Genomic DNA, 26,311 nt, shown 5'->3' with positions numbered 1-26,311 from the left:
AGTTCTCCTTGTTCAGGCTCTGAACCATCTTCTCATTTTGATTATGGGCTTCTTTCGGACACTCTCATGCTTGATCACATACCGCACCCCTATCCAAAACAATACCAACCACCCCTTTCCAATTTCTGCACAGCCCTGCTGTAGTCCCTGGCTTGCTCTGCTTGCCTGCTTGTGTTTTGGTTTGGAGGAGCTGCTGTTATTTCAGCTCCCTGCTTCATAAAAGCACCGTGATTAATGTCGTGCATGGAGAGCGGTGCCCACACCCAGCAGCTGCGTTTAGGTCTCAACCAACCTGTAGCGATATAATGGCAAGCGGCTGGATTTGCGCTCCTGAGCGATGTGATAACCTCTGACTTGGCTAGCGTGGGCTGTAAGTGGTCTTACATAGACCCGAATACTGCAAACGGATGGGGAGCGGGGTGGTTGGCAGGACAGTTTGTGCAAAAATAAAATGGGTTAAGCCAAGTCTATGAGTACAATGAGACGTGGAGGAATGAGTGGGCTGAATATGGCTTGGGCATGTGTACAAGCTGCAACTGCCTCTGCTGTTCACGCCATTTGATAAGTATATAAATATTTTTATATATAATGATCAATTTTGGGTCATTGTCAGATAAGAAGAGATTTAAAAGGAAGATTTAAAGGTGCTGGTGATGAAACTGGTGTAAATATTGGCAGACTATTAAGGTAGAATAAATCCTTGGGGCAGAGCCTGGCAGCTTGAGGATGTTGGGGATGATTTGTGGCTGCTTAATTCACTGCAGGGACCAGCTTGGTGCCCTGCAAGTCCCAGGGCTGAAGGAGGCAAAACCACTTCAGCCTTCTCTGGGGACCTATCAAGAGAAAAGTGCCAATTTTAAACATAGAAACAACAACAAAATCAATTGTTTCTTGGAGTCGGCAATGCTAAACTATTACACAATTTGGGAAGTTAAAAGTCAGTGTAAAAGAACAGTGCTGATGCTGGGGGTGGAGGGGGATGCTTGAGGGCCAGCACAGCTCGTAGAAAATGTGAGCTGACAAACTAAGTATGGAGGTGAGCATGTGCTGCTTGCCACAAGAATTGCAGGGAGGAGGAGGAGGAAGTTGGAGGCATTTTGCTCAGTACATGTGTGGGATGAGGAGTTGTCTTTCAAACCAAGTGGATTTGTAGCGATGATGAATGGGGAAGAACCCCTCTGGGAGGAGGAAGGAGCTTCCTACAAGCCAAACTCTCTGGTGGAAAACGCCAATTAAATCCCTCTACAAAGCAACTGGGTTTGTATTGGTGAGCTCCTCCTGCAGAGAGGGATGAAGGCTACCTGAGGTCTCACCCCACAGCTCTGGGGCCCCAGGCAAAGAAAATGCGACCCAGTACCAGCACTGTTTTTTTGGCCTATGCCACAACCATGTGCTCTGACCCTTTTGGCAGACAAAGTATTTGTTTAAAGCCACAATGACTGCCTGAAGGAATGATCATTGGATAATGGGGTCCTGCTCTGCAATTTGTCTGAGCATGGGGGATGTGTCACCCTAAACCAGAGTGGTTGTGGCCTGTTCTAAGTTATATTCTGGAGCGAATTTTTGCTGTCTTGCCATGTGGGACCTCTGGATGCCAAGTTCTCCTGCCATGCTTGTTGCTTCTTTGGGCATAACCACTGAAAGGAATCACTGAGGGTGATTGACATAATAAATATGAATCTGTGGGTCTGTACCACAGGAGGTTTTTCATGTGTAATGTATGTGCTATTCACAAATGTTTTTGATAGAAAATGAATTTTAGGTAGAAAAGAAGCTTCTTCCTATAAATCAGCAACCTAACTAGCATTGTGTGTATGTTGGTATAATTTTTCCTTTTTTAATGTCAGTAAAACTAAAACTCAGTAGGTAATATGTTTGTCCTTCTACAAAGGAGTTGTGTTTTAGTCTTCTATGAACTAATGCTGTATGGACTGAGGTCTGGGTCAGTCTGACTCTGGAGAACGTGATGGGGTTTTCCTGACTCCCATGGTGACGTGGCTGACAATTCAGCCCTCTAATGCGGCTAATAAACTACCTCAAAAAAGATTAAGTACAATATGGTAAGAGATCTTTATTAAAAATTTTGTACATCACAGGATTAACTACTACATTTTAAACAAGAAATAAGATTTTACATATTACAAAAGATGTTATTAGTTCTTGAATTAGAAATAAATTTTATGAACACTGTACATGATACATCTGAGTTGTAAGAGCAGGAATAGGACCGAGTGCCTGAATATGATATAACTTAATAAGCAAATGCACTCAATTCTTAGTATACAACATCATATTTCTGGAAAAATAGCATGTTAACTTCTGTCTGAAAACGCTGTATCCCTCTAACCAGTAACTACCAACAGTGTTCTCAGGAGGAAGCACGGGCATGTGCCTTGCGTGGTGATTTTTCCATTTGGAGATTCTTTCATTGTTAGAGAAATTTTCTTCCTATGGTCTATTTTTCTTGGAGAGAGCAGAATGTTATTCCGTGGTGTGGTTAACACAATCTGCATATAAAAACCCACTTCAAAACAATGTAACTTTACCTCCAACCCAGAGTAGAAAAACCAACTGATAGCACATAAATGTCTACAGAAATAGATTTTTATTGTCTGTTATCTTTTGTTACAAAGTAGTTAAAAAGAAGAAATATATTTTAGCTTATCAGATAACCGTTACTTTGTGTATCATTCATACTATATAATTTTTTTCTTTTTGAGATTGTCAGTGTAGCTGCATTAGAATTTAAAATAAAAACAACACAGAAGATCACCTTTTAATTGCATGACCTATTTGGCTAGGAAGGGTGTGTGAAGTTTTACAGGATAGTATGAACATACAGTTCTCATACAAAAGCATAGTATGTAGCTAGTCCAAGAAAGGTAATAAAAAAGATTTAAATCTTTATACAGAAAGTGACAATGCCCATGTTATATTATGGAACACATCTACTAATTTTGAATTACAGGTGTAATGTGTGGATTAAAGATATCAACTTACTAATCAAATCTTAAAAAAAAGAGAGCAAAATCTATAAATAAAATAGTAAGTGCTTTCTTTAAGATAATATTCTTTGGCTGCTTTAAGTGCCAGTAAAGGGTTACTGAAAACCACTAAAATGCGTAAGGTCCCACTATTATTGTTAATCTTAACACCGAGCTTGTACGATAATTCAAACTGTTGACTGTTAGCATCTCCAGATCCACAATGTGTTCTCTTGGTCCTGATAGTGATTTCACCAGTACAAGCATTGCACTTACGGCGCTTGTTTGCTGAAAGAACAACAACAAAAAAGTTTAATTCGGTCAAATCTAAAACGATCCCCTAGTTGCGTCAAGAGAGCGCTTGTGTGTTACTACACTGTAAAAATGCTCTGTCTCAGCACAGAGATACACAATGCAAGTATTCTTTTAACATTTTTAAATGGCCATGACTAATCTCACACCTGGCTTACTGCAGGGAAAACTTTACCTGACTAGGGCTCAGAGGAATAAACTGCACTGCAAAATCTGTTCCTGGTTATATTGACTCTCCCTAAGGATGTGAAAAGTGGTAATCTATCCCAGGATGGTCTTTGTTTTTATCCCCTTCTATCAGCTTTTAAAATATATGAAGAATAAGTAAAACAAGAGACTTAATGTCTTTAACAGTGATGTAGCTTGTTCAGTGGAGGGAAACTCTAAGTCTGTCTCATGGCTCATACTCCAGAAGTTGTGCTCCCTTCATAAACACTGGGAATCTTTGCAACTGGTGTGCCTTTTGCCATCCTCATCTTGTACTGCTCTGAAGCTCTTTTCCCAGTCTGGGATCATGCTGCTGGGGAACATTGACGGGCCTTGCCCATGGCATGCTGCTAGTTTGTTAAACAGCTTCGTAATTTACAGATGATAATAAAAGGGTAAACTCTCTCTCTCCCTATTTTCTCAGCATGTCAAATGAGTAGGGTGTGCAGATGAATCCAATCCATCCGCTGTATCTGAGACTCAGCTCAGAGTTTTACTAAAACAATAGGAATAACTTCTAAGTAAGCCTTTGTTTACCGCAGTCCCTTGGCAGGAATAAACACATGCTTCCTTATTTAAGGCCTGTGATTTCTTGTTGGGTGGCAACAGAAGGTTGGAATTATTAGCTTAAAGTCAGTCCGAAGGCTAGATTGGAGTCTAACCCAAAGTAGAGCTGGAGTGATCTTGTTCTTTTTTTTTAAGCAAATAACTGGGGGCTTATGTTGGGGGTAGGTATGGTGTTTTGATGTGTAATAAATCCAGGGAAAAGCACTGGATTATAGGTTATACCAGAACAAGTGAGATACAGATGAGTAGTTCCTTCTTTCCGTCTTGGGGAAACATGGTGTAAATAGGCAATGCCATATCCTGGTACACTTTTTGGATGTACTATCAAAACCCCCTGATATTCAGATTTGAAGAAAAATAAAAATGAAAACCCTCCAATTAATATATTTCTGACTTAAATTTTTGGTGCTGATTCTGTTTTACTGAGTGTAAAGCCACATAGGAAGCAAAAAGGATTTCCCAGGAATTTGTAAATATTACAAGCATCCAAGAAAATCAGATTTCTTCCAAAAAACTTAAAGCAGATGTTACAGACACTTTCATTCATATGTATCTACTTGAATGCATTATACCAACAGGAAATACTGCTACTGTAAGTCACTTGAACTTCCATGATTAATTTTCTGAAATAGTTGCAGCATTATGGGAAACTAAAGGTTTAAGTATGTTTCAACACAAAACCTTTGTAAGGTGGCCTGCACTTAGCACTCTAGGAGTCAGTGCCCCATCCCAAGTGATTATCGATTTCTTTACTTTTTTGCAAAAATGAGAAATTTAAAGTAATTGCACAAGGAATCTTTCTATAATCCTCTCCTAAATACTTATACATGGGGTGTTGGTACAGAGAATGAAAAGCATAGAGGTATCTCATCTGAATATGACATGGGTGTCCCAGGATTGCTAAATATTCATGATTGCTACTAGTGTTGTATTCATTTGAAAGAAAGTTTGACTCTCAGTTTAGAGTTTTCAGGTAGAAAAGCAAAAGGCTTTTTAAAATTTGGAAACCAAGCACACAATAATGAAGTATCAAAAAGTTGGTGACCTTTGGGATGCTATGATACTCTTATGGGGACGTTTGATGGGTTTGTCAAAATGGCAAGGCACTATAACACCTTGGTAGCACCAGTGGTCTTTATACCCTGCTCAGGGTCCAACTCACAGCAATACTCACTCTCAGGTAAAATTCTCCATTTTCGTTTCCAGACTTGATCCGGAATGTGTTAATTGTATTAGGGTAAATAGTGGTTGCCTGAATCTGGAAGATATCAGAGGGCACTGTTCTGTCTGAACGGATGCTCATGTATTTGTACACAACAGAGTAAGGCAGCTCTCGGCAAATGGCATTTGAAACAGGGCAGACGCAGCGGCTGAAAAACAAAAATGGATGAAACTGTGATAGTTGCAAACAAATAGTACTTGCTTTCTGTTGTATTTGATCATGTTGCCTGTTGAGGATGATCCTAAAAAAAAAGACTAATTTTTCTCTTACTTCTCAGATGTAAGGACATAGGGCTCTTGACAAGGATTTCTTGGGTAACAACGAAATCCTCCGTGGTAGTTCCAGCAAATTTCATCCTCTCTGCATTCATTAGTAGTCTCGCACTCATTTATATCTAGGAGGAAGGAAAAGGGACTGTGTCAAAGCAGCTGGAAATGTGTTGGCTACAAAACCAAACCAATGTCTTCAAAACAACCAAAAAAAGCTACCTGCTTGTCTGTTGAAACCCATCAGGTTTCTGTGTTCTTTACCTGTTTTTCTGGGGCCTGGCTATAAGGATTTCTCTATGCAGAAATAGAATAAATTTATTTATTGAGTGTTAATTAACTGGAAGATAACACGTTAATCATATGTAATGCAACTGTACAAGTGCTGTAAAGTTTCTAATTAGCAAAGAATGATTTTCTACCAGAAGATATCTTGTAGATGGAAGGAAAAGGTTTTGAGGCAGAATTGTGATTTCCTACCTTGTGCAGGTTTTTATTTTTAATTGTCTGAGTTTCATGGTCTACCTAAAATGCTTAGTTAATGGCTACATTTTAACTAAAATAGCTTTGAAAAGAATAATGAAAATTTGTTTATTGTGCAAAGTAGAGCTTTCTTTTTTGCCTGGGAAAATAACCCTGCATGGAGGTGGGGGACTGTCAGACTTGTGCTGTATTAATGCTCTATTATCCTCTCAGTGCCAAACCCCACTACTGTCTACCTATATGGTCTCCTGAAATTGAGTCACAGAAAGGGTTTATTCAAATGTAATCTCTCGGAAGGCACAAACAGATTTTTAGATAGTCAAACTAACTACCCCACATTGTTTAGTATCAGCTGCTGTTTTTAAAAAGGGAAAGAAATTAATCTGAATTTTATAAAAAGTATTAATAAAAAATTTGAGTTATTGGCAGAAGGGATGAGGAAATAATTTGCACACCTATCTATTTCTAAAAATAATGGCTGTTAAATCAGTTTCTAGATTACATAAGCAATGGTTCTTGCACTTAATATGTTGTTCTGCAATAATCTCTAATAAGATGCAGAGACATTTAGCACCAGTGAGGAAAAAACCACAAACTTTAAAACTCTGGCATTTGGTGGCACCTGACCAGAACATTTATTTTCTGAACACAAATTATCTAAGCTGCTCAAGTCTTGCTTTTTTTTCCCTGTTATTACAAGAAACATATCTTTCATTTCTACTGTGGCTGTATTTAGGAACCTCTATAAAATGAAACATGATATAAAGCCATGTTTAGTGTCTGCAAAAAATGGCCTAATGTTTTTCAGAGATAAACATTTCAAACTTAGACTCACTACCTAGACATGTACTGAGGGTTGCAAAAACCGAAATTTTGTCCTAGGAATCTGAAGGACTTAGAGTTTGAGCTGAAGGATTGAAATATGAATTAATATAAGATATGCAATTAATCATCAAATGCTTTGTCAACATATCTTTTGCTAACATAATGGTAATCCTGTCATGAAATATAAACACTTAGATAGCAAGCATTCTTAGTCTTGCCTGAAATGGTGAGATGATGGTGATGAGAGCACTTACCTTGACATGTTCTGCCTCCTACTACCTGGTAACCTTCAGGGCAGACACATGAGAATTTTCCTGGTTCGTTGACACACTGATACTGACATATATAACTTGAGGTTCTGCATTCATCAGTGTCTGCAGAGAGCAAAAGAGCTTAAAGTTACTGGTTTTTAACATCTACCTTGTTGCAGAACTAAATATAGTAGCTAAATGCTGGTTCTAATGGTAAAAAAAAGAATTATGTCTAAAAAGAGCAAGTTGTGAAAAACCTGAAATGTACTGCTTAAGACCTCAAGGTTGCAAACAGAAGGGCTAGTTCTACTTGTGTTTTATCAATAATCTTCCAAAATGAGAATTTTGGATTTGAGGAAGCAAAAAGCTAAATTAGACTTCAGAACAGGTTTGGGAAAATAACTCTTGAAAGAATTTATACTTTTAGTCTTCCATAATGCGATTACTTTCACAAAAAACACAGATGTGAGATTAGCAAGGCAACAAATACTGGCTTTGTATTTGTGCCCTGCCCTCATGAGTAGCTCTTTGGGAAAGAGTGAGGCCTATTTTTGTCTTCAAATAATATTCAGTGTATACCATTCTCTTTTGCTTTTTATCGTTGTGTAACCATCAGTCCCTTGCTAGAGAAGCATAGTGTGAAACAGAATTTAACAGTATATGCCATTAACCAGAAATTAAATTAAACCTATCAAAACTAGGGAATGGCTTGGAAAACAGCATAACTCCCTCCTACTACCTCTGAGGCTTGAGCCCAGTTGTTGATTTTTGTCAGGGTTGTCCTTGGAGGCTGCATACTTGCTGCTCCCTGTTCTGTTCACTTGCAAGTAGGATTAGTTTAGAAGCTTGGAGAGGGAGCATCTGTAATAGCTCTGCTGGCTTGTTTAGGAGGGCAGTGGTAAACCAAAAAGACCTCTTTGGCTCAAAGACTGGTAGAAAGGATATGGGCTTTAAGGGTGAGATCATCATGTGTCCAAAAGGAGATTAGAGGACCCCTGTGGAGATTCTGGCAGAGGAAATAAAGTGTTGATTGTATAATCATCAGGAGACATGCTGTTTGTAAACACAGGCTTGAAAGCACCTCAAAAGCACAATTGTCGCTTCCTTAAAATCAAAAATTTGAGGTTTTATTTTCAGAGGAGCCTAACAACACACAAAATTGCACTTGTTTTTGGTTTGCATTCCTTTCCGATTCATTTAATGGTCATCAGCATTAGACCACACACAATCCAAGTGAGTTTGGGAAATCAGTATTCAGAAGCCTTACCTCTTCCCAGCTGTGATCTGAAATGTAGTAGTGTCTGTCCTGTTTTGCACTTACTATTAAAAAGAGATACCCATATCCACATGTACTGAATGCAGCTGCAGCTACTAAGGTGTGTATTAGCAACCACATTTGCAACATAAAAAAATAAATATCTTAAGAGTTTTGGCTACAAACTGCACCCACCGTGTGGCTCCACTTGAATTATATCCCTCAGTTCACAAAAGACTTCTGGGAAAATAATTAAAAATTGCTCTTCCAAGACAAAAAATTTGCTTACCTTCACAGTTGATTCTGTCACTGCTTAACTCAAATCCTGGATTACACTGACAGATGAAAGAACCCAGTATATTGTAACACTGTTGTGCACATGGGTTATTGGCATCACATTCGTTTATGTCTGAAAGGAAAAATAACAGATCTTTATCTTGTGTAGCTGGCAATTAGGCTGATTTAGTGGATTAGTCCTTAGTCTGAGTCTATTGCTTAGCAGAAGCCCAGTTGACTGTATCAATATAGGTCTGCAGTTACTGGAACCATGTTAGATCTATGCTTTATGTTCCATGTAGAAAGAGTATTTTTCCAGGAATGAGAGTTATTCTAATGTGTGATGAATTCTTCCAAAAATGTTTAGTGTGGCTATTAAACTCCACATTCCAGTGTCTTTTTTTCAGGTATGAAATGCCAAGTCTCTATAAATAATTGATATAAGGAACACATACTGATAAGACCTCTCAGCATGCAGTGGTTAAGATTTATTTGAGCTATTTATTACTCTTAAAATTTGTTCTTTTAAATTCCATTACAATTATAACATGAGCCTTTGAGGCCAGTAGAGTTTTGCAATGCTCTAAGGCCTAGACCATATTGGGGGAAGGTATGTTTCTGTGCTAGAGTTTTTCCATGATGTGCCCATCCTAAGTACATATGTGAGAACACTGTGGTATGAGAAGAGAAGCAATTTTTACTGGGAAGTTTATAGAACTGTAATCACTCCTGGAATCCGTAACACTTGTTTTTCCTAGGCTGTTGACTAACTGCTGCTCCTCTGTCATTCACTCTGTAGATTTTAGGGTATTTTCCCTTGCATCCCTCCCCTGCATGTTTTCCATTCATATTTGTGTTTATCAGATATAACCATTAGTAGAGCTGCATTTGAAAAAAAATCTTGTTCATGGCTTTTGCAAATGCTTTTAAATGTCAGCAACACTCAGTCATTTACAGATACAAATAAAAACTGACAAAGATGACTGAGATTAGGCATTCATAAAAACCTCCTAGTCCTGAAAATGAATGGTAATAAGGGAAAACTGAGTACAAAGCTTTTTCCTCCTCCTTTTACTTAATTTCTGGCAATAGTGCCAAGAATGTACATCGTGACAGTGCTACCAGAAGGAAAATAAATAAGCCAGCCAGAGCCACAATTCTGTTTGTTTTCATTCCAAGAAATATTGACTGACTTTCAATATATGCAAAAGTTGTAACACAAATGTAATTGGTACAGCTGTCAACTATCACTTCTGCCAGATGACTGTTGCAGATGTGAAAGTCTGCCCTGATGCAGTGACCATTCATTTACAAATTTTCTTAAGATTTACTTCACCTTTCCTGGTGGGAGTATGTCTTATTAGGCTGGGAGGCCAGCAAAAGTCAGAGAAGGGGTTTCTTGGTGATGCACCTAGCAAGCCTGGAGCTGTCATACAGATTTGTAAGTTTAACTGAAAGAATCCACCTTGCATTTGAGCCATGGAGGGGGTCAGATGAGTAACAACTTCTCACATGGTTATGTTGTGTCCATGTGCAATTTTTATCCTATTGTTTGGTGAAAACAAGAAATGTCTCTGTCATTTCAGAGCTATGCAGTGTACCAGGGTACCTGATAAGATATGGCAATGCTTGGAAGTAATGGTAGAAGCAAGAAAACCCAGACTGACTTTTCTATTTTTCTATGTATATAATAGAGGTTTTATATATATGTATTTTAGCCATAAAGAACTTCTGACCATCTCCATCACCCATGTCTTGATTTTTTTTTTTTATGGTCATCCTCTCTGAATTTCAGCAGACATATTTCCTTTTTATTATTACTCTAATTCTTCTGGAACAGAACTTATGATTTCAAACCTAACAGCAGTCTTAAAGTTTTAGGGCAAGGCTTCACTTAGTGTTTTACTTCTAAAGAGAGGATCACTTTTAAAGGGTCACTCTTCCTTATTTTTAACATTATTTTCTAGATATTCAAATGTGACATTCATAGACGCTTTCTTTCACTACATTTATCATGTGCTGAGGATAATTACACTTAACTGCAGAGGTATGGTATTGCTTTCCCTGGTTTCCACTTCCAGCCTTTGTTGCATGAACTGGGAATAAAAGCCAATGATAATGCAAAGCGATCCACTAGAACTGAAAGAATAAATCTAAGCTTAAATAATTAATATAAACCTCCAGGCTTCCAGTTGCAAAACTAAATGGTCCTCAAAACCTGCTACGCCAACAAAATAACAGGTTTTAATAAGGCTCCAATTTTCTCTTTAACCCTCCTGTACTTTTCAGATCACTTGCAGGAGAGCCTCTCAATATAGCAGCTGGTATGTCTTATTGGTTGGTATTTATTTCCTTTAAGTTGGGATGAAGATACTTAAATTTCAACTGGTGAGTCATGTGTCAGTATTTGTCTCTATACCAAGTGAGCTCATGTGTAAGTACATGCAGAGAAGTTCTTACCTACACAGGTGTGGTTGTTGGATGCTAACTGGAACCCGGCATTGCACTGGCAATAATAGGAACCAGGAGTGTTCACGCATCGATGGTGGCAATATGGAGGCAGGGTGCATTCGTCGATGTCTGAGTTATCAAAAAAGAGAAATTAGTTCAAATGGAATCATGGCAGTTCACTGCTGCTGTCTTGTGTCCAAAGAAGCTGTAAAGTTAACTGCACTTGATTAAATGCAGGAAAAAAATGCTTATGTGAGCTAGGTACTGCTTCTATGGATATTAACAGGAATACCATTTTACTTTTTCTTTAACTTTTGTAAAAATCTGTTTTATGCTGATTGTCTTCCAGCCACTGCGATCAATATATATTCCAACTTTATTTTTTATTCAGTTCCACAGTACTGCTTAGTCTTGTTTATTTTGTGTAGGTAAAACCCAGAATGTTTTTGCTCTGCTTTTCAACCGAGATTTCTCATGATCAGACATAACACTGACCAACACCGTGAATGTGGCTTGTAGCTTGTTTTTCAAAAAATTTGTGTGCAGCAAACCTAGCATGTACTAAATCTTTTCAGCTCCATTAGGAAGAGTCTGAATTTTCTGTGCAAGTATAGGGGAACTGTGAGGCTAGATTAATGGGCCTGAAAGGAAACAGGTGGTTGTGCTTCTGCAGGGATCCCCCAGAAACTGGCTCACTCCCCAAAGGGGCGGCTATTGCTCCCGTTCCCCTCCCTGCCTCTTCTCCATACTTTTCCATACAGCAGCACTAGCACCTTCTGGCTGTGCTCTGTGGTGCCAAAGGCGGCCACCAGACTGGCTGAAGTTGGTGCTATCTCAGGCAGGATTAACTTTCCACAGACCCCTTGCAGATTAGCCCTGGCTTTGAGGTGGAGGAGGCTGCCTTTCCAAGTGTCATCATTCCTAATGTGCATTGGAGCAGGATTTTCACCTGCGAACCACACAAAATGTGCAACAACCCATTCTTTCACCTCTCTGCATTTTAAAAGGTTTCTTTGCATTCTGCCTCTGGTTTTGTCTGAAACATTTTTTATTATGCCACAATGCTGATCATGCATGTAGGTGCAGCAGCTGTCTTTAGTTGTGGCCTGCTTGAGCTTGGTGAAGAAATCCATGCCGTGTTCTGTACGTGTACACAATAAGATTTCAAAGGCTCGATGCTCAGACAAATAAGACCAGTTTTCACTGGAACAAAGAAAGGCACTTCCCATATCCATGCCAGATCTTGAGTTTCCTACCTCCAGCTGTTTCCACCATAGATGTGTTTAAAAAGAGGCCAAGACTTTTTTTATAATGAGGAAAGTGCTTGTTTTAATATCAAGTAAAAAAATAATCTTTAGAAGTTAACCCTTTCTTTGTCAAATTTACAGTCATTGTTTGGGGCTAAACTTAGAAGTGGAGTGTTTTGGATGGTTCTGAATGAAAAGGCTTACACTGGAAAATTCCTGGTATCTGTACAGTAGCGATTGTTGCTGTAACTCTTCTGTTGTAGAGAGAAATTTGGAAGTAGAAATGGAATAAATTAGGAGGTGCAGCAGATCTCTTCTATCCTTGACTTTCACAGGACTAAGCTCTTACAAATTGCTGTTTAAAGATCTGATTATACAATATAGACATATGAGCAATGCTATGCTACTTAGGCACTGCATTTATGCACATAAATGTTTCCAGGATCTGACTCTAATTCAGTGGGAGTTTTCCTTGCGGGATTAGGCACATCAGTTCCATGCAGATCTAAGGGCTAAGCGTTACCTAATCAATTCGGCCAAATCTTCTGTTTGAAGTAAAGCTGGAAAACCATTCATTCTGTCTGCAGCCCTGTGTTTCAGAAAAGACTAATTTTGCAATATGTGAACAAGCAAATTAAAAAAAATCTCAACGAAAGACAGAAATGATCAGTGAATTTAGATTAAAATAAATCAATTGTTAGAAATAAGTCCTTTTCTCCCTCTACCTTGAAGCCAAAATAGTCTGGAAAAATTTCTTTCAAATTGAGAAACATTTCCTCCCATATGGAGAACGTCTATCAAGATCTGGCCCCAAGAACATTTTCTGGCTAAGTTGTTATAAAATCCCCAAAGACAAGCTTTATTCTGAAATGCTGACAGTACTAAGTGTAGGGATGTACTTATAATTTAGGTCAGTGTGTAATATGTAACACAGGTGTTGTTCTTGGTTTTGACTTAAATAGAAGGGAAATTTCACTTTCTAGACATGTTCATGTATAGATTTAGATGCATAAATGTATTCATATGTAGATATAAGGGTGTATCATTCTGCCTCTTTTGAGTGCTGTAATGCGTCCCATGAGACTTCCAGTTAGTACCATGGATCTTGACATTAAAAGTGCTATTGCATAGCAGTAATATACTTTACCTGTTCTAAAAAAAATCTAGATAAACCTCAGATATTTAAAAAAAAAAATCAATGACCTATCAAAACTATTCCTCTACATTCCAAACTACTCATCCTACTCTTGCACAGAGAACTGAGAAAAGTCAGATACATCTGTGTTTACACCAATTTGACAGTTCAGGGCCTGATCCACTTCTCTTGGGAAAGAGATAAGAATTTTTGGGTTGATTTCTACAGCCCTTGGCTCAGAACCCTGAAGAAAGAGCCATACCCAGAAATTTAAGTTAGTCTAGATGTGTACTGAAATTTCCCCAGTTTTTTTGCTGCAGCTCTTGTTAGGCAGTGACTACTTACAGCCTTAGCAAGGCTTTTTGAGAGAGATTAAAAATAAAAATTAAAAAAATTCTTAAACACTTTTAAATGCAGGATCCCTAACACAAAGAAAGTTGAAAACGTGAAGTTGTGTTGTTCCTGTTCTGCTGAGGACAGGAACAAAATCCAACTGCTTTTCTCCTAGGCTGCATAAAACCAGTCTTGTGTCTTATAAGAGGTGGTCTTGAATATCACCTCCTGATGTATATATATTTGATTCTCTTATTTCATAGTTGTTTTTATCTCTGACAAACCTCAGGCTTAAGGCTGGAGTGCCTATAAAAGCAATTAATCCATTGAAATCACGACTAAAGAGGTGTCAAATAAAGGCTGAAGGAGGAGTGCAGGAACAGAGTAATAGAACTTTTGCATAATGGCCCCAAATGAGGATGGAATAGGAAAGATGCAGTGTTTACACTGTGCTTGGATTTAATTTAATGCTATACTTGTATCAGTCCCAAGGGTGCGAATAGTTTATTTTGGCACAAAGAATAAAGCGTAGTGGTTTAAGTTGCAAATATCATATACCTGCATTCAGAGTTTCCATCTCTTTTATTTATACTCATAAAACTGAGTACTGAAACAGACTGTGCAAAGGGGGCTCTGCAGAGCAGGGATTAGGTCCATGTGAAGGTAGTGCTTTGTCCTTCAGATCTGGAGTCAAGTCTCACTGAGGTCAGTGTGAAGACATGCTTTAGTTTGCCGCTATAGTAGACTTATGATTGTATCTGGCATATTGGGCAATACCCCAATACAAACAATAAACACAATGGTAACTATTAGGAAAATTAATCTCTAAGTTCAACTCCAAGTGTTGATTATACTTAGTTTCTAGTTCCATGTTTTAGTGATTAATTATTGTGATAAAGTGATTATTCCGTTGCATTTCAAAGTGCTATAGCTATTTTACAGTACCCGTACCAATACAATTTATAATCAATACAAAATTCACAACTGTAGCTAATGAAAGAAAATAATTTAGCCTAGAGCAACACTTACCAACACACTGGTCCCCTCGTTTCTGATAGCCTGGAGGACACTGGCAGCTGAAGGACCCTCTTAAATTGACACATACTTGGTCAGCTCTACAATTATGGGCTCCAGTTGCACATTCATCTATATCTTTATAAAAAAAGCAAATGCAATATTAGTTATAAAGTTTACTTAAAATATTTGGCCTGTTGAATTGCTTTATGCATCTTCAAGCTACCTCTAAGTGAAGGCAGGAAAGTTCAAATCTACTCCAAAGATGTCATCTCAATGCTTATTCCACTTGCAGGACATAAAATTTTACCAGATTTCTAATAGCTTTTAATTTTGATATACTGCATTTGGAAATATTTTCAGATATGGTTATTTTAAACAATCACATACTTTTATTTGTCAAATACCATTAATATTTTGTACTTATCACTATAAAACTTTCTGTAAACTTCTTGCAACTTTATAATATTTTAATAATTTGACTTTTTTCTTTTGTGTTGTTTTTTTCCCATGCTGGTTGTTTGTTGCATGCTGAATTACTCTGGAAAATTTCAGCAAATGTAGTTCAGCCCTTTCTCAAGAATGAGATGAGTTAGAAATATGTTGTTTTGCTGATACTAAAAAGACTCTGATCTCTTTTGCACGGTTCCCGTGCTCCATACTTTGGACAGGGACTTGGAACTTGGTACGTGGTGGCCTTCTCATCGGGAAGAGATCTGCCTCTTGTCATTCCCATGGAAATTCCCCTAATTCAGTCAGTCTGTTAAAGTCTTTGGAAACAATTTATGTATGTTTGTATTTGAACAGTACAGCTAAAAACGCAAATACTAGACCGATCCTTTTCAGTGTAATTCAGGCAGCTTTTAGTTCACACTAAATGCAGGTTTATACAAGTATAAACCCAACATTTTGATTTTGCCTATTCATTATAACTGCTGGAGGTACTTAATTATAATTAAACTGTGTGTGCTGACAAATAGATTGCTTAAAATGGAATTACAATTTGCTTTCTCATCTGAACATCCAAAATGTTGGAGAGCTTTTTATTGTAACCTGACACAGTACAGTGAAAGGACTTTTTAATTTTGGCATTATACACAATTTGGAGACTCTAGGCTGAATAAACAAATTCCTTAAAACTTATGATCTCTAGTTTACAAATCTCAGCTGACCTCTCTATTTGTATAGGCACTGGGGACGTTAGAACATCACCAGTGGCAGATTCTGGGTGGTGCTTTGGAAAAAATGATGGATTCTTTCTCATAGCAAATGAAAACAATTTTGACCACAAGATTCAATAAAAAATAAACCATCAACAGTTTGAATTAATTCTCAATGTTTGCCCTCTCCCCAAATGTCCAAATATTTTACATATATCTTCTCTTTATCTGACAGGAAAAATAAAGTCCTTTAGGTTAGCCTGCTCTTTGCATTTCTGCATAGTATCAGTCCTAAAGCTGCTGTGTTGATGCAGGACTTGCTGACTGCACTGTTCTGTACTGACAGCTGAAAAGCACATTCTCAGGTGTAAAGACTTTCAGGGACTATAGCTGGCTGCCTCATACCAACCTGACACATCATTAAATGCTTGAGCCAAAGCACAGTGGAGTTCAATGCAAGTCTTTGCAGGGACTTCACTGAGCTTTGCATGTACTTCTAGTTTCTCCAAAAGTTGAAAATAAAATGGCTATACTACTCATGCAGTTCAAATCCTTTTTGTTGCAGAGTGTACTGGAACAAAGAAAGTTATTTGATCTTTAGGAACTTCACATATGAGTAAACTTAACATGAGTTGCCTTTCAAGATGGAATAGTTAAAATGCATTAAGTCCTTATGTTGCCCTTTGCATTGGTGGCTTGATTTCCATTTAGCTTAATTTCTGGAATAATAAACTACCCCAGCTAACATGAAGCAAACTAGATTGACTTGTGCACTCAGGGTCTTTGATTTTTCCCAATGGTAAATTCAGTTTTATTCAGAAGTCGTGTTTGACTGCTAACTGCCTCCTCATTTGGAAACTCTTGGAGGACCTGTGTTTATAAGAACAACCTTTTCTTGAGACTTGTTTCAAGGAACCCTTTAGTGGTCCCCTAAGCTTCCTACTCAAGTTAGGATCCTGAACTGGGTTGCACATTTGCTGTGACTGTATGTCCTGCCTGTCTTCTACATGCTATGAAAATGCGTATCAGTGTGTGGCATATTTTTGGTGGACTTCAGAAAAGCTTTATCAGTGTTGTTACTCTGCGTTGTCATGCTACTTTTTGCTATTTTGACTGTCTTTGCTGGATCGCTTTTGTTGAGATGTGAGTCCCTAGGCAAGCTAGGGAAACAGATTCATGGAATGAGGTATTGATGGGAGTTCTTTGAAAACTCCAATCCTCTTTTTTTTTTTGTGGACTTTACATCTTTACTGAACTGCTTAAGGTGGGAAGTGAAGGTGGGCAGGAGAGCAGCCTCTAACCTTCACTGGGGAAGGGCAGTAGGTTGCCATGCTTGGAGCAGTTGTACTCACATCTGTGTAAAGAAATCGGTAATGTTAGAGGAAGGCTGATGGCCTGAAGATCAACTTTAAGTGCTTCAAGGAAAATATTGTGGGAGGAGAACAACAGGCAGCTATGCTAGAAAGGTTTCAGTGCTGGAACATTCAGTTCCGAAATTTCTAGTATTGCAATAATTAAATATGTCTACTGTTGTGACTGATACAAGGGTGAGGAAGTGAGTGGAAGATTTCAGTGCTGAAAGTGGTGCCAAATGTGAACTGTATTGGTGTGATACCAGAAGCAGCCCAGCCCTTGTGGAGTACAGAAAGAAGCACTGCTGGATTTTGCAATGTGATGTTGCTGCACAGATCCCTGCATCTATGCTTTTGGTAAGTGAGGCCCAAAGAGAAGTCTTAAGCTTCTTGGCACTCTGTGACCTGAATCATCCTTCATTAGAGAAACACTTTTTTCTAACTGTCCTGAGAGTTCTTGGAGCAATAGAGGAGTGGAAGTCATAGGAAGGAAGCAACATCGATGCTGGAGGTCTCCTTGGGATGAGGCAGATCAGTTCCATTTTTCTCTGATGTAGCAGAGGTAGAGCTATCTACCAATACACATGCACACGCTTCTCTCCCCATATGAAATAGTATAATCTTACTCTGGCACTGCCAATATTGATCTGGGATTACCACTTAGGTGTTTGTTCATGGTTTTTGAATGAGCAGACTGTCTAGCTGCAGTTGTTTAGGGTCTGACTGATCTGAAGCTTCCAGATTGTTTTCAGTTATGCCACCTCTGGAAATCAGTAACTCCCAGGTCTTCACTCCATTACTCTAAGACCTTTTTCCAGTTTAAATCAGACTTTTCCAATCCATTAGATTCTAGCTTGTTTTTCATAACTTGCACAGTGCCCTCTGATTCTGTGACAGTGATCTGGAAGCTGCATCAATCCTGCTTTTAGTCTATCAAATGCAGTAATATTGGGATGAGATGGTGGTTATACAAAGCATGGGTTTTTCCCTAAATCCTACCATCTCATTCCATTTGATCTTTCTTGACAAAATCCCTGGACTTAAGTGTGAACAGTAAATGAGGGTATTGGGAATCCATACTTTTGATTTCTGCCTACTGCAGATACCCGTGACTAGACTGATTGGCTATCTGCGGCAAGGGTACGATAGAAACTCCCATGGGAACATCACAGAGCTCACCAGCTTTAATCCTAAGAGCAAGATAAATTTGTCTGACCTTTTCTCTCTAGCATGAATGTTTAATAATGTGTGTTACGTGCATGTATATTTGTAATAATTAAAAAAAATTAGATCAAGACACTCCACTGCACACACTTGTCTCTCTGGGGAGAGGGTGAGAGAACAAACATGTGACAGATGTTTGTCATGTTGCTTAATGCACTACTGGAAAGCACTCAAGATACCACAGTGATGAGTGCAGTATAAGAAACAGATCTAGAAAGAAAATCATGGGCTTTTACAAGCTCATTCTTAAGCATCGTTCCTCTGCATCCTCTTTTCCAAATTTAGTGTCATCATGATAAAGTTTGTTTCAATACATGTTTCAGCAACTGATGCCATAGCTGAAGCTTCTACCTTAAGCAAGTATCTTGTAAGCTATACCTGAAAACACCCTCAATGCATTCTTCATCAACTTTGTTTAAATTTCATTTCTAGATGTTACACTTACACTTCTTCACTTAAGTTGGCAATTTAAATTACATTGGTAACCAGTGATGAAAATTTTTTAACATTACCCTTTCTTTGTTTCTCTGTATTTTCTAATCTCAGCTAACATCTTAAAAGGCTGTGCTGTTCACTACAGATAAACAAGAGCTGTAAATTTGTAGTAAATCGTTAAACAACTTGAATGGTATTTGATCATTGATGCATGTGACCTGTGAAATATAGATTAATTCTTAAACTCACTGTGTATCTCAGTCTGATCTAAGATGTTGCTCAGATTGTTATTCCCAGACAGTCATTCTCTGGACAGTTACAGCCTGGGTAGTTGGAAAATTTCCTTTGAAATAGCCTGGGTGTCTAACAATCCTTTAGCTGATTGATCTTACTTGAAAATGGAGCCAGGTTACCTTCAGTGTCTTGATCATTGTAATAACTGAACTCTGATAGTTATGTAGTCTTTCAACAGGCCACTCAAAAGCAATCTTATTATGGGATTTATTTGTACTTTAGTTATAAAAATTTTACAAAATTTGTAAAATGTGCTTGATTTGCATATTTGAATTTTCATATGTGTTTATAGGTGCTACATCCAGAATATACACTGAAGGGATGTGACATTTTCAAAGCCAAGTACTTGGGGGACTGAAAAACACAGAATTCAGGTTCTCTGAACAGTCTGAATTCAGATCCATTAAGCATCATGACAGTCTTTAATTATATGAATCTTATATTCTGTTTTTCCTGGAGGCTTGGGCTTGCTCAAACCTTTCTATTCCCCAAATTGGTTAGGTGGGATGGTCCTCTATCAAGTTGCAATGATTACTGCTATATGAAAACCTTAAATTGATGTAAAGAGTCAGAGTCAATAGAGGAGTGGGGGGAGGAACATTACAATTAAGGACACTGGTCTCTCAATTAAATTACATGTAAGCCACACTGCTCTTTCAGAAATGTTTATGGAAGTCCTCAACTGTACTATGGTAAGTATGGCCATCAGGCTCTGATGACTCATCCTAATATAAATACCGCCTTTTGCAGTAATCTCCAGGGCTATTCTAGAAAGTTCATTTTAGAAGACTTTCATATTGATAACTACCTTCAGGTTAAGATAACACTCTGATTTGCATAGGCTACTGTTTGAAGTTTGTAGGGTGCTACAGAAACGTGAGAACCATGGAGGGCAGCAGAAGCTTGCTCCTGTATTCCTTCAAAATATAAATCAACTTGCATTTCATAATTTTAATTCCATGAGCCTCACTAATAGCCGTACCCAGCGATTCCCTCATTTTCCAAAAATGTACCCGTACTCCCTCTTGAAGTGATTTACACAATTATGTCCTTCCATTGCTGACTTTGGCAGCCTGCTCTATATTTCAACCACCAGTTGTGTACAAAAATTTTGCCTGACCTGCTTTTTAGCTATAGCTTTCTCTAAATCTAGTGTACGGTTCCCTGGTTTAGAGCTAGTTAGTTTTTCTACTTCTCTACTGCAATCCATTCTGTTAGGCTCTTATCTACATCCATAAAATTCTTTCCTAGTCTCTCTTTCTGAGCTACAAACCTGGCTCTGTTCCCTTCACGCTGTGACTCATTTTTCCCAAACCCCCTGACTCATGCTGCTTGCTCACTTATGCAACAACTTAATCTCTGTAATTTTCTTCGTATCATTATGAGAAGTACATAAATTCACAAGATGCATTTTACCAGTGCTTCAAAATTTTGCAGAAAAAAATGCAATCCACATCTATCCTTCACCTTATTTAAGCCACTCAAACCTTTTCTCCTCTAGCTCATACCTGTATGTTGTGCTTAGAGCTGGAGAACATACTTGGCTAACTCAAGTATGTCTTACTCCTGGGATTGAAGTGCTCAGCTTTTTGCTGCTGTCTCTCAACATATTGCACTTTACTACAGCATCTTCATGCTCTTCTTGTTTGCGTATATATTCATCTGTTCAAAACAAGTCACGAAATGTTTGTGGGTTGCTTTCCTTATTCTGGTCTGTAGCAATCTTGTAAGGAGAATATTCCACTACATCAAAAAGAGGGCTCTTGAAATGGCCTTATGGGATTCAAGTTCTTACTTCTGCCCCCACTGAGCAGTGCCAATGGACCAGCTTCTGAATGGTTTATACAAATCTAAACTGAGAATGATTCCACCGATGTCAGTGTTGCGCTTGTCATTGACTCTACTGAAGCTGTTCTCCATTTGTTTTGAATGTAAACGATAAATATTTTAGTTAATCAGTTTAAATTTTTTGAGTTCTCAGTGTGAGTGAGACCAGAAAATGACTTGATCTATTTTTCTAATAGATCCATCTGAACTGAAAACACTGCTTCCCACGTAAGCAATGGCACCAGTGAGTCTGTCAGACATACAATGATCTGCATGGTACTGCAGGTATCATGGACAAATTACTTAACTTCAGGATTCTGTAAAACCTTTCACTTTCTGTCCACTTCATTAGCTTTCCTTCTGTCTGTAAGATATTTTATATTAGTATTTTTCAGAAATAACCAGCTGAAGGTAAAATACTTGAAGAAATTAGACCACTGTAGTTCTTCCATGAGTATGGGCTTACTTTATTTTACCAAATTAAGTATTCTTTCTCTTATTTATGTTTCTTATATTGTTCTTGCAACTGAAGCCAAGCTCACTGCTATGTCGTTTCCTGGATCCTCCCTGATCCTTTCTTACACATAGGAACAACATTAGCAACCTCCAAATTCCCTGGTTCCCTCCCCAGCCTTAGCAAGCTATCAACAATTTCTGTCAAAGGCTTTTCTATTTCCCTTGCTACTTCCTTCAACATTTGGGATGTTATTCATCTGGGCTGGATGCCCAGACAACTTTTAACTCATTGGTGTTGGGAGGCTGCGCTCTGCGGTGGTAAATACCAGCAGAAAATCTGTTACATAACATCAGGTCAGTAGGTACCAAAAGACTAAATATTTGGAGAAATTTCTCACTTCTGGAGTGGCAAAACCTGTTAATATAGAAACCTGCACTCTAACAGTGGAGTCACTATCCAGTAGTGTCATGAGGTAGCGTCTATAATTCCGTACAGCTCTGTAGCAGCCCATAAACTCCCTCTTTATTGCTGGTTTTTCTCTTTCCCTTTTAAATTTTCCTTTGGCCCTTTCATGTTAAGTATATTGGACTGATTGCCCTGGTAACAAGTTTTCACAGTTGAGCAAAGGTAACCTGCACAAATACTTGTTTGCACAGGAAAAATATATGTAAGAGCCAAGACCTACATTTACGCAAACATGTGAGGTAGAAAGTTTAAATTAATGAGATTTTCATGAAAAACGGCACGACTTCTTTTGGTGTGCCGAAACAGTTCCCCTCTCACATTTGAGAGTACAGCAAAGCAAGCTCCCAGTAGTTCTGTCTTTTAGTACTCCTGGACATTGTGGCACAACAAAATAGAAGTAATATAAAGCATTAATGTAGAAAATGTACAAAAAATCGAATGCAGTGCAACTTGTAGTTCCTTGCGTGATTTCTGTATTTGGACTGCAAAAGTGTTAGCAACTACCGTGAATTTGGGAAAGTTACCCAACCACAGTGACTTCATGAAGATGAAGGTACAGGAAAAGCATCCTTCTTCTATTTACTCAACAGACTTAACAAGGGATCAAGCTGTAATAATCAAGTCTGGACTGCAGTACTTTGTCACAATTATGTATTGTCTTTGGTATGTCCAAACTGAATTGACTTATCAGATAGAATAGTTAAATAAAGGAGTGAGCCATGGCTTTCAGCACTAGAACGTCTCCCACATGTTTGGGAGTGGCAGGCAGCTGAAAAGGAAAAAAAATGAGGCTTTGAATTCATGCATTACTTCCTTTCTCCTCTGCTTTGCCTCCATCTGTGAAGCTACCTTCCTTCTCTAGCGTATGCCATGCAGTCTATAAATTACACTGCAAAAGGTAAATGGCTTTTAATTCTGAGATTTTTTGACTTTGAAGACCGAGATGCCATATGCAACTGAACATGCTTTTTTCTAGCCTGTATCTTAATATAAGACAATACTTATAATCTTTACATTCAGAACAGCATTTCAATGGCGACAAGGTAAGGATGCTTAACCTGAATCAGCGCCCAAACATGTATTCTGCTCCTGTGTCTTCTGCCCAGTAGCTGTCCGTGCTGGAAATGGTGTGGCAAGTCAAAAAGCCTAATGCTGTATTGCAACTTCTTCTGTGTTGCGCTCTGTACTTTTCTAGGCCCCTACCAGTGCAAACCATGGTTCAATGCAGCTTGTAGGAATGTATTCTGATAAAGATATACTTCGTTATCACAGAATCACCACAGTGAATTAAATGAATGTGGCATGCAAAACACTCTTCAAGTAATACAGTGATTAAAATAATTCTTACAAACAAAAGCGGTATGGCTAATATAACCACAATGTTAGTCTGATACAAGGCCATGAAAACTATTCCCAAAAGACATTTAACAATAGTATTTTCTACCCAATGTTACTTCAACGTGTATTCTTAAAACAAGAACAGGGATATTAATATATACGTCTTTGTGTTTAAAGTTTCTCAAAAGGAAGAGTACTTTTTTCCCAATAGAAGGCCACACTGTTAACTATTAGTCTTCCTGCTCATCAAAAAGAAAAATATTCCATTTTGATTGATATATACCAACTGAAAATTTGTATTTTTGGCTTTATTTCTGCTGGGGCCGTAAATGGAGCCATACTTGCTTTCAAGTTACCATCCAATAGTTCAGTGCAATGTATCTGCAAGTCTGAGTGCTTCAAAATGTGAGCTGTCATAATGGTAAACTTTTTGATTTACATTGCAATAGCTTATTTTTACTTTCAGTAGAGTATTTCCTGCTGTTGCTTTCTTGTGACTTTATGCTAGAGGTCTAACAACTTGTGCTTTTTGGTTCATGCCTGCCTAAGTGAGGATCACCCACCCATGATGACCAATACGCTTGGACTATACTCAAAAACAACAAGGGTGGATTAAACTATTCCATTATTGCAGATGAAAGAGTTCTCCCCGACATCTGGCATATCATCTTCAAAACTGATATGGAACATTTCCATAAATTCAGCTTAACATTGTTTTTGTGAGTGTTCCAAAGTATTTTTAACATGAAGAAATAGCATGCAAACTAATTTCCTATTTGAAAGTAAATGTCTTGTTCTTATTTCTAATTCACCCAGTTATTAAAAAAGAAAAAGAGGAAAAAGATGTTCACTTAACTTGAAGCATACTATTTTGTTTATTTAAGTTAATGGAAAAGCTAGTCAGTGTTTGATGTAAAGCTGCCCCCTTGCTTGAAAGAAAACCAAACAACTGGTTATGAATTATGAATATCTCCTAATAGTTTCCAGAATTATCTGAAGGATGTATTTTTTCTTAATTACGTACACTTAAAAGTTCCAAGTTCCCTATTCATTTCCATTTTGTTTATTTCTCTCCTTGGAAACCTCATAAGCATTTTCCTTTAGCTAGGCTTGACTGAACAAAATATTACTGCTACAACCTGTAATATTAGGGGAATAAAGGCCTTGAAAGCTCTTTGTGGTTTTTAATTAGGAAGTTCAAGAATCACTCATTAAATCTTTGCAAGCCTTTTCACAGCACTTATACTGGCAGCTGCTGAGTCCCTGCAAAGGAAAACACAAACTTCTACCCAAAAAGTGTGCTTCAGAGCACACTTTAAAAATCAACTTTTATTCTGAGACAACACAGAAAACAGTTCCTGCAAAAAAATCTTGCTTTTCTTGTATGCTGGCATGTCTTCAACTGTTTTAGTCCTAATCAGACTGTTCCTCTTGTGAGGAGCCCCAGTGTCTTCTTACGGTGAGGGAGGCATCTCCATGTGGGAGTTGCTGGCAAAGGTTCTGCAATGGGGGATGCAGCCTGGTGAAAACCTGGTCTGCCTGTGTGGCACTACCATGAGCTGCATGTCCTTCTGACAGTAAAGGCAGCTAGTTACCCACTGAACAAAACGAACACACCAAGCAAACGGATACACTGAGCTTGAACTGTGTGATATCCAACCCTAGCCTGAAATACAATAGCCTGATTTTTTTTTTTAGTAGTGAATGCATAGCTCACAGTGCACACTTACTAACTTAGGAAACAAAGGACCTTAAGATACAAGGGACTTAAAATATTTCATATAAGGGACCAATTTTATCAATAAAATCTTATTCTCCTTCAGCCTTTGCAGGCTGAATGAGCTGTTTTAGGAATTATAATTGTAGTTCCCAAGCTGAGAACATTTAAGTTCAAGTCGAGTTTAATAGCAGCTATCAGAAGGAGAAGGCTTATCTAAATGATGATATTGTTTTTCGCACTAATCATCGTATCTGTTGGCAGTACCAATATGCTGCAATCTCTGCAGCTCCCTACGTAAATAAGCAGATTCCTGATGCTGTTCCAACTTCAGAAATGCCTTTGAAGACATTATTTAGTTATGAATTTTTCCTACATGGCTATGTGATACTTGTAGCGTGTTGCTGTATGTACCCACAGATGCCCTGATTTGAAGAAATGTATCTAAAACTTGCTTACTTACTTTCAAAGTATAATGGGTGGGCACTGGTCTGTATTTTACCTTCTTGTGAAATAAAAAATGAAATGGTTAAAAGAAATTCACTTTCACGCCTTCTACAACTTTTGAATGATAGAACAATAAAAGCAGATTATGGAAATAGTACTTAAAAAAGACACATCAGTTGATTTGGTCCAAAATATACTCCAGGGATGGGAGGGGACTGGAAGAGCTGGGATAGAAAAACACAATGTTCAGGTTGCACAGTTCAAGTGAAGAAGTGAAATGGATGTGCAAAAGTTAAGATTCCTGTGGCAATATTGATTTGACTATGCTACAAACAAGCAGTGTTACATGGTACTGATCTAACAAAACCATCAGGAACAGTGTCTTGCAGATTTTTGTTTGTGTTGCCTGAAGAATTCACAAGTTCAAATGGAGAGCCAGCTGAAGTGGAAAATCCAATTCTCCATGTAATTCTTAACATGAAGGGGGCTTAAAATTGAAGTTTTAAAAATTCTTCGTTTGAAATAGAATAGATACAAAAGGCAAAGCCAGGCAGGATCAAAAGAGAGAGGCAGAGGCACCAGGGAAAAAGAAACCTATTCTTTGAAGGTAAAAGAAAAAAAAAAGCAGCATGAATATTTATGAAGGAAGAAAAATGAACATCAAAGTTAAAAAGATGTATCATGATAGAGGTGACTAAGTGAGCCTAAAGAAAAGAATGGGGAAAAAAGCAAGGCACATACATAAGAGCCCTACTAATGTAGCTGCT

The 26,311-nt window shown here is 38.1% G+C and overlaps 1 protein-coding gene across 2 annotated transcripts in view; it reads right to left on the bottom strand.

Moving 5' to 3' along the window:
* Positions 1-2,056: 2,056 nt before the first annotated feature.
* EFEMP1 (EGF containing fibulin extracellular matrix protein 1) overlaps positions 2,057-26,311 on the bottom strand; it is a 48,856-nt gene continuing 24,601 nt past the window's right edge. For both annotated transcript variants that reach the window (XM_059828539.1, XM_059828538.1), the window contains 7 exons: positions 14,844-14,966; positions 11,109-11,228; positions 8,662-8,781; positions 7,121-7,240; positions 5,563-5,686; positions 5,245-5,440; positions 2,057-3,272 (listed from right to left, as the gene is read on the bottom strand). In XM_059828539.1, coding sequence (XP_059684522.1) covers positions 3,114-3,272; positions 5,245-5,440; positions 5,563-5,686; positions 7,121-7,240; positions 8,662-8,781; positions 11,109-11,228; positions 14,844-14,966 — 962 coding nt within the window. In that variant the 3' untranslated portion in view covers positions 2,057-3,113. The remainder of the gene's footprint in view (positions 3,273-5,244; positions 5,441-5,562; positions 5,687-7,120; positions 7,241-8,661; positions 8,782-11,108; positions 11,229-14,843; positions 14,967-26,311) is intronic.

This window comes from Gavia stellata, chromosome 23 (assembly GCF_030936135.1).
Source record: "Gavia stellata isolate bGavSte3 chromosome 23, bGavSte3.hap2, whole genome shotgun sequence".
In the NCBI taxonomy this organism is placed as follows: Eukaryota; Metazoa; Chordata; class Aves; order Gaviiformes; family Gaviidae; genus Gavia; species Gavia stellata.
The sequence above is the reverse complement of the archived record's forward strand: the minus strand, read 5'-3'. Positions and strand labels throughout refer to the sequence as shown.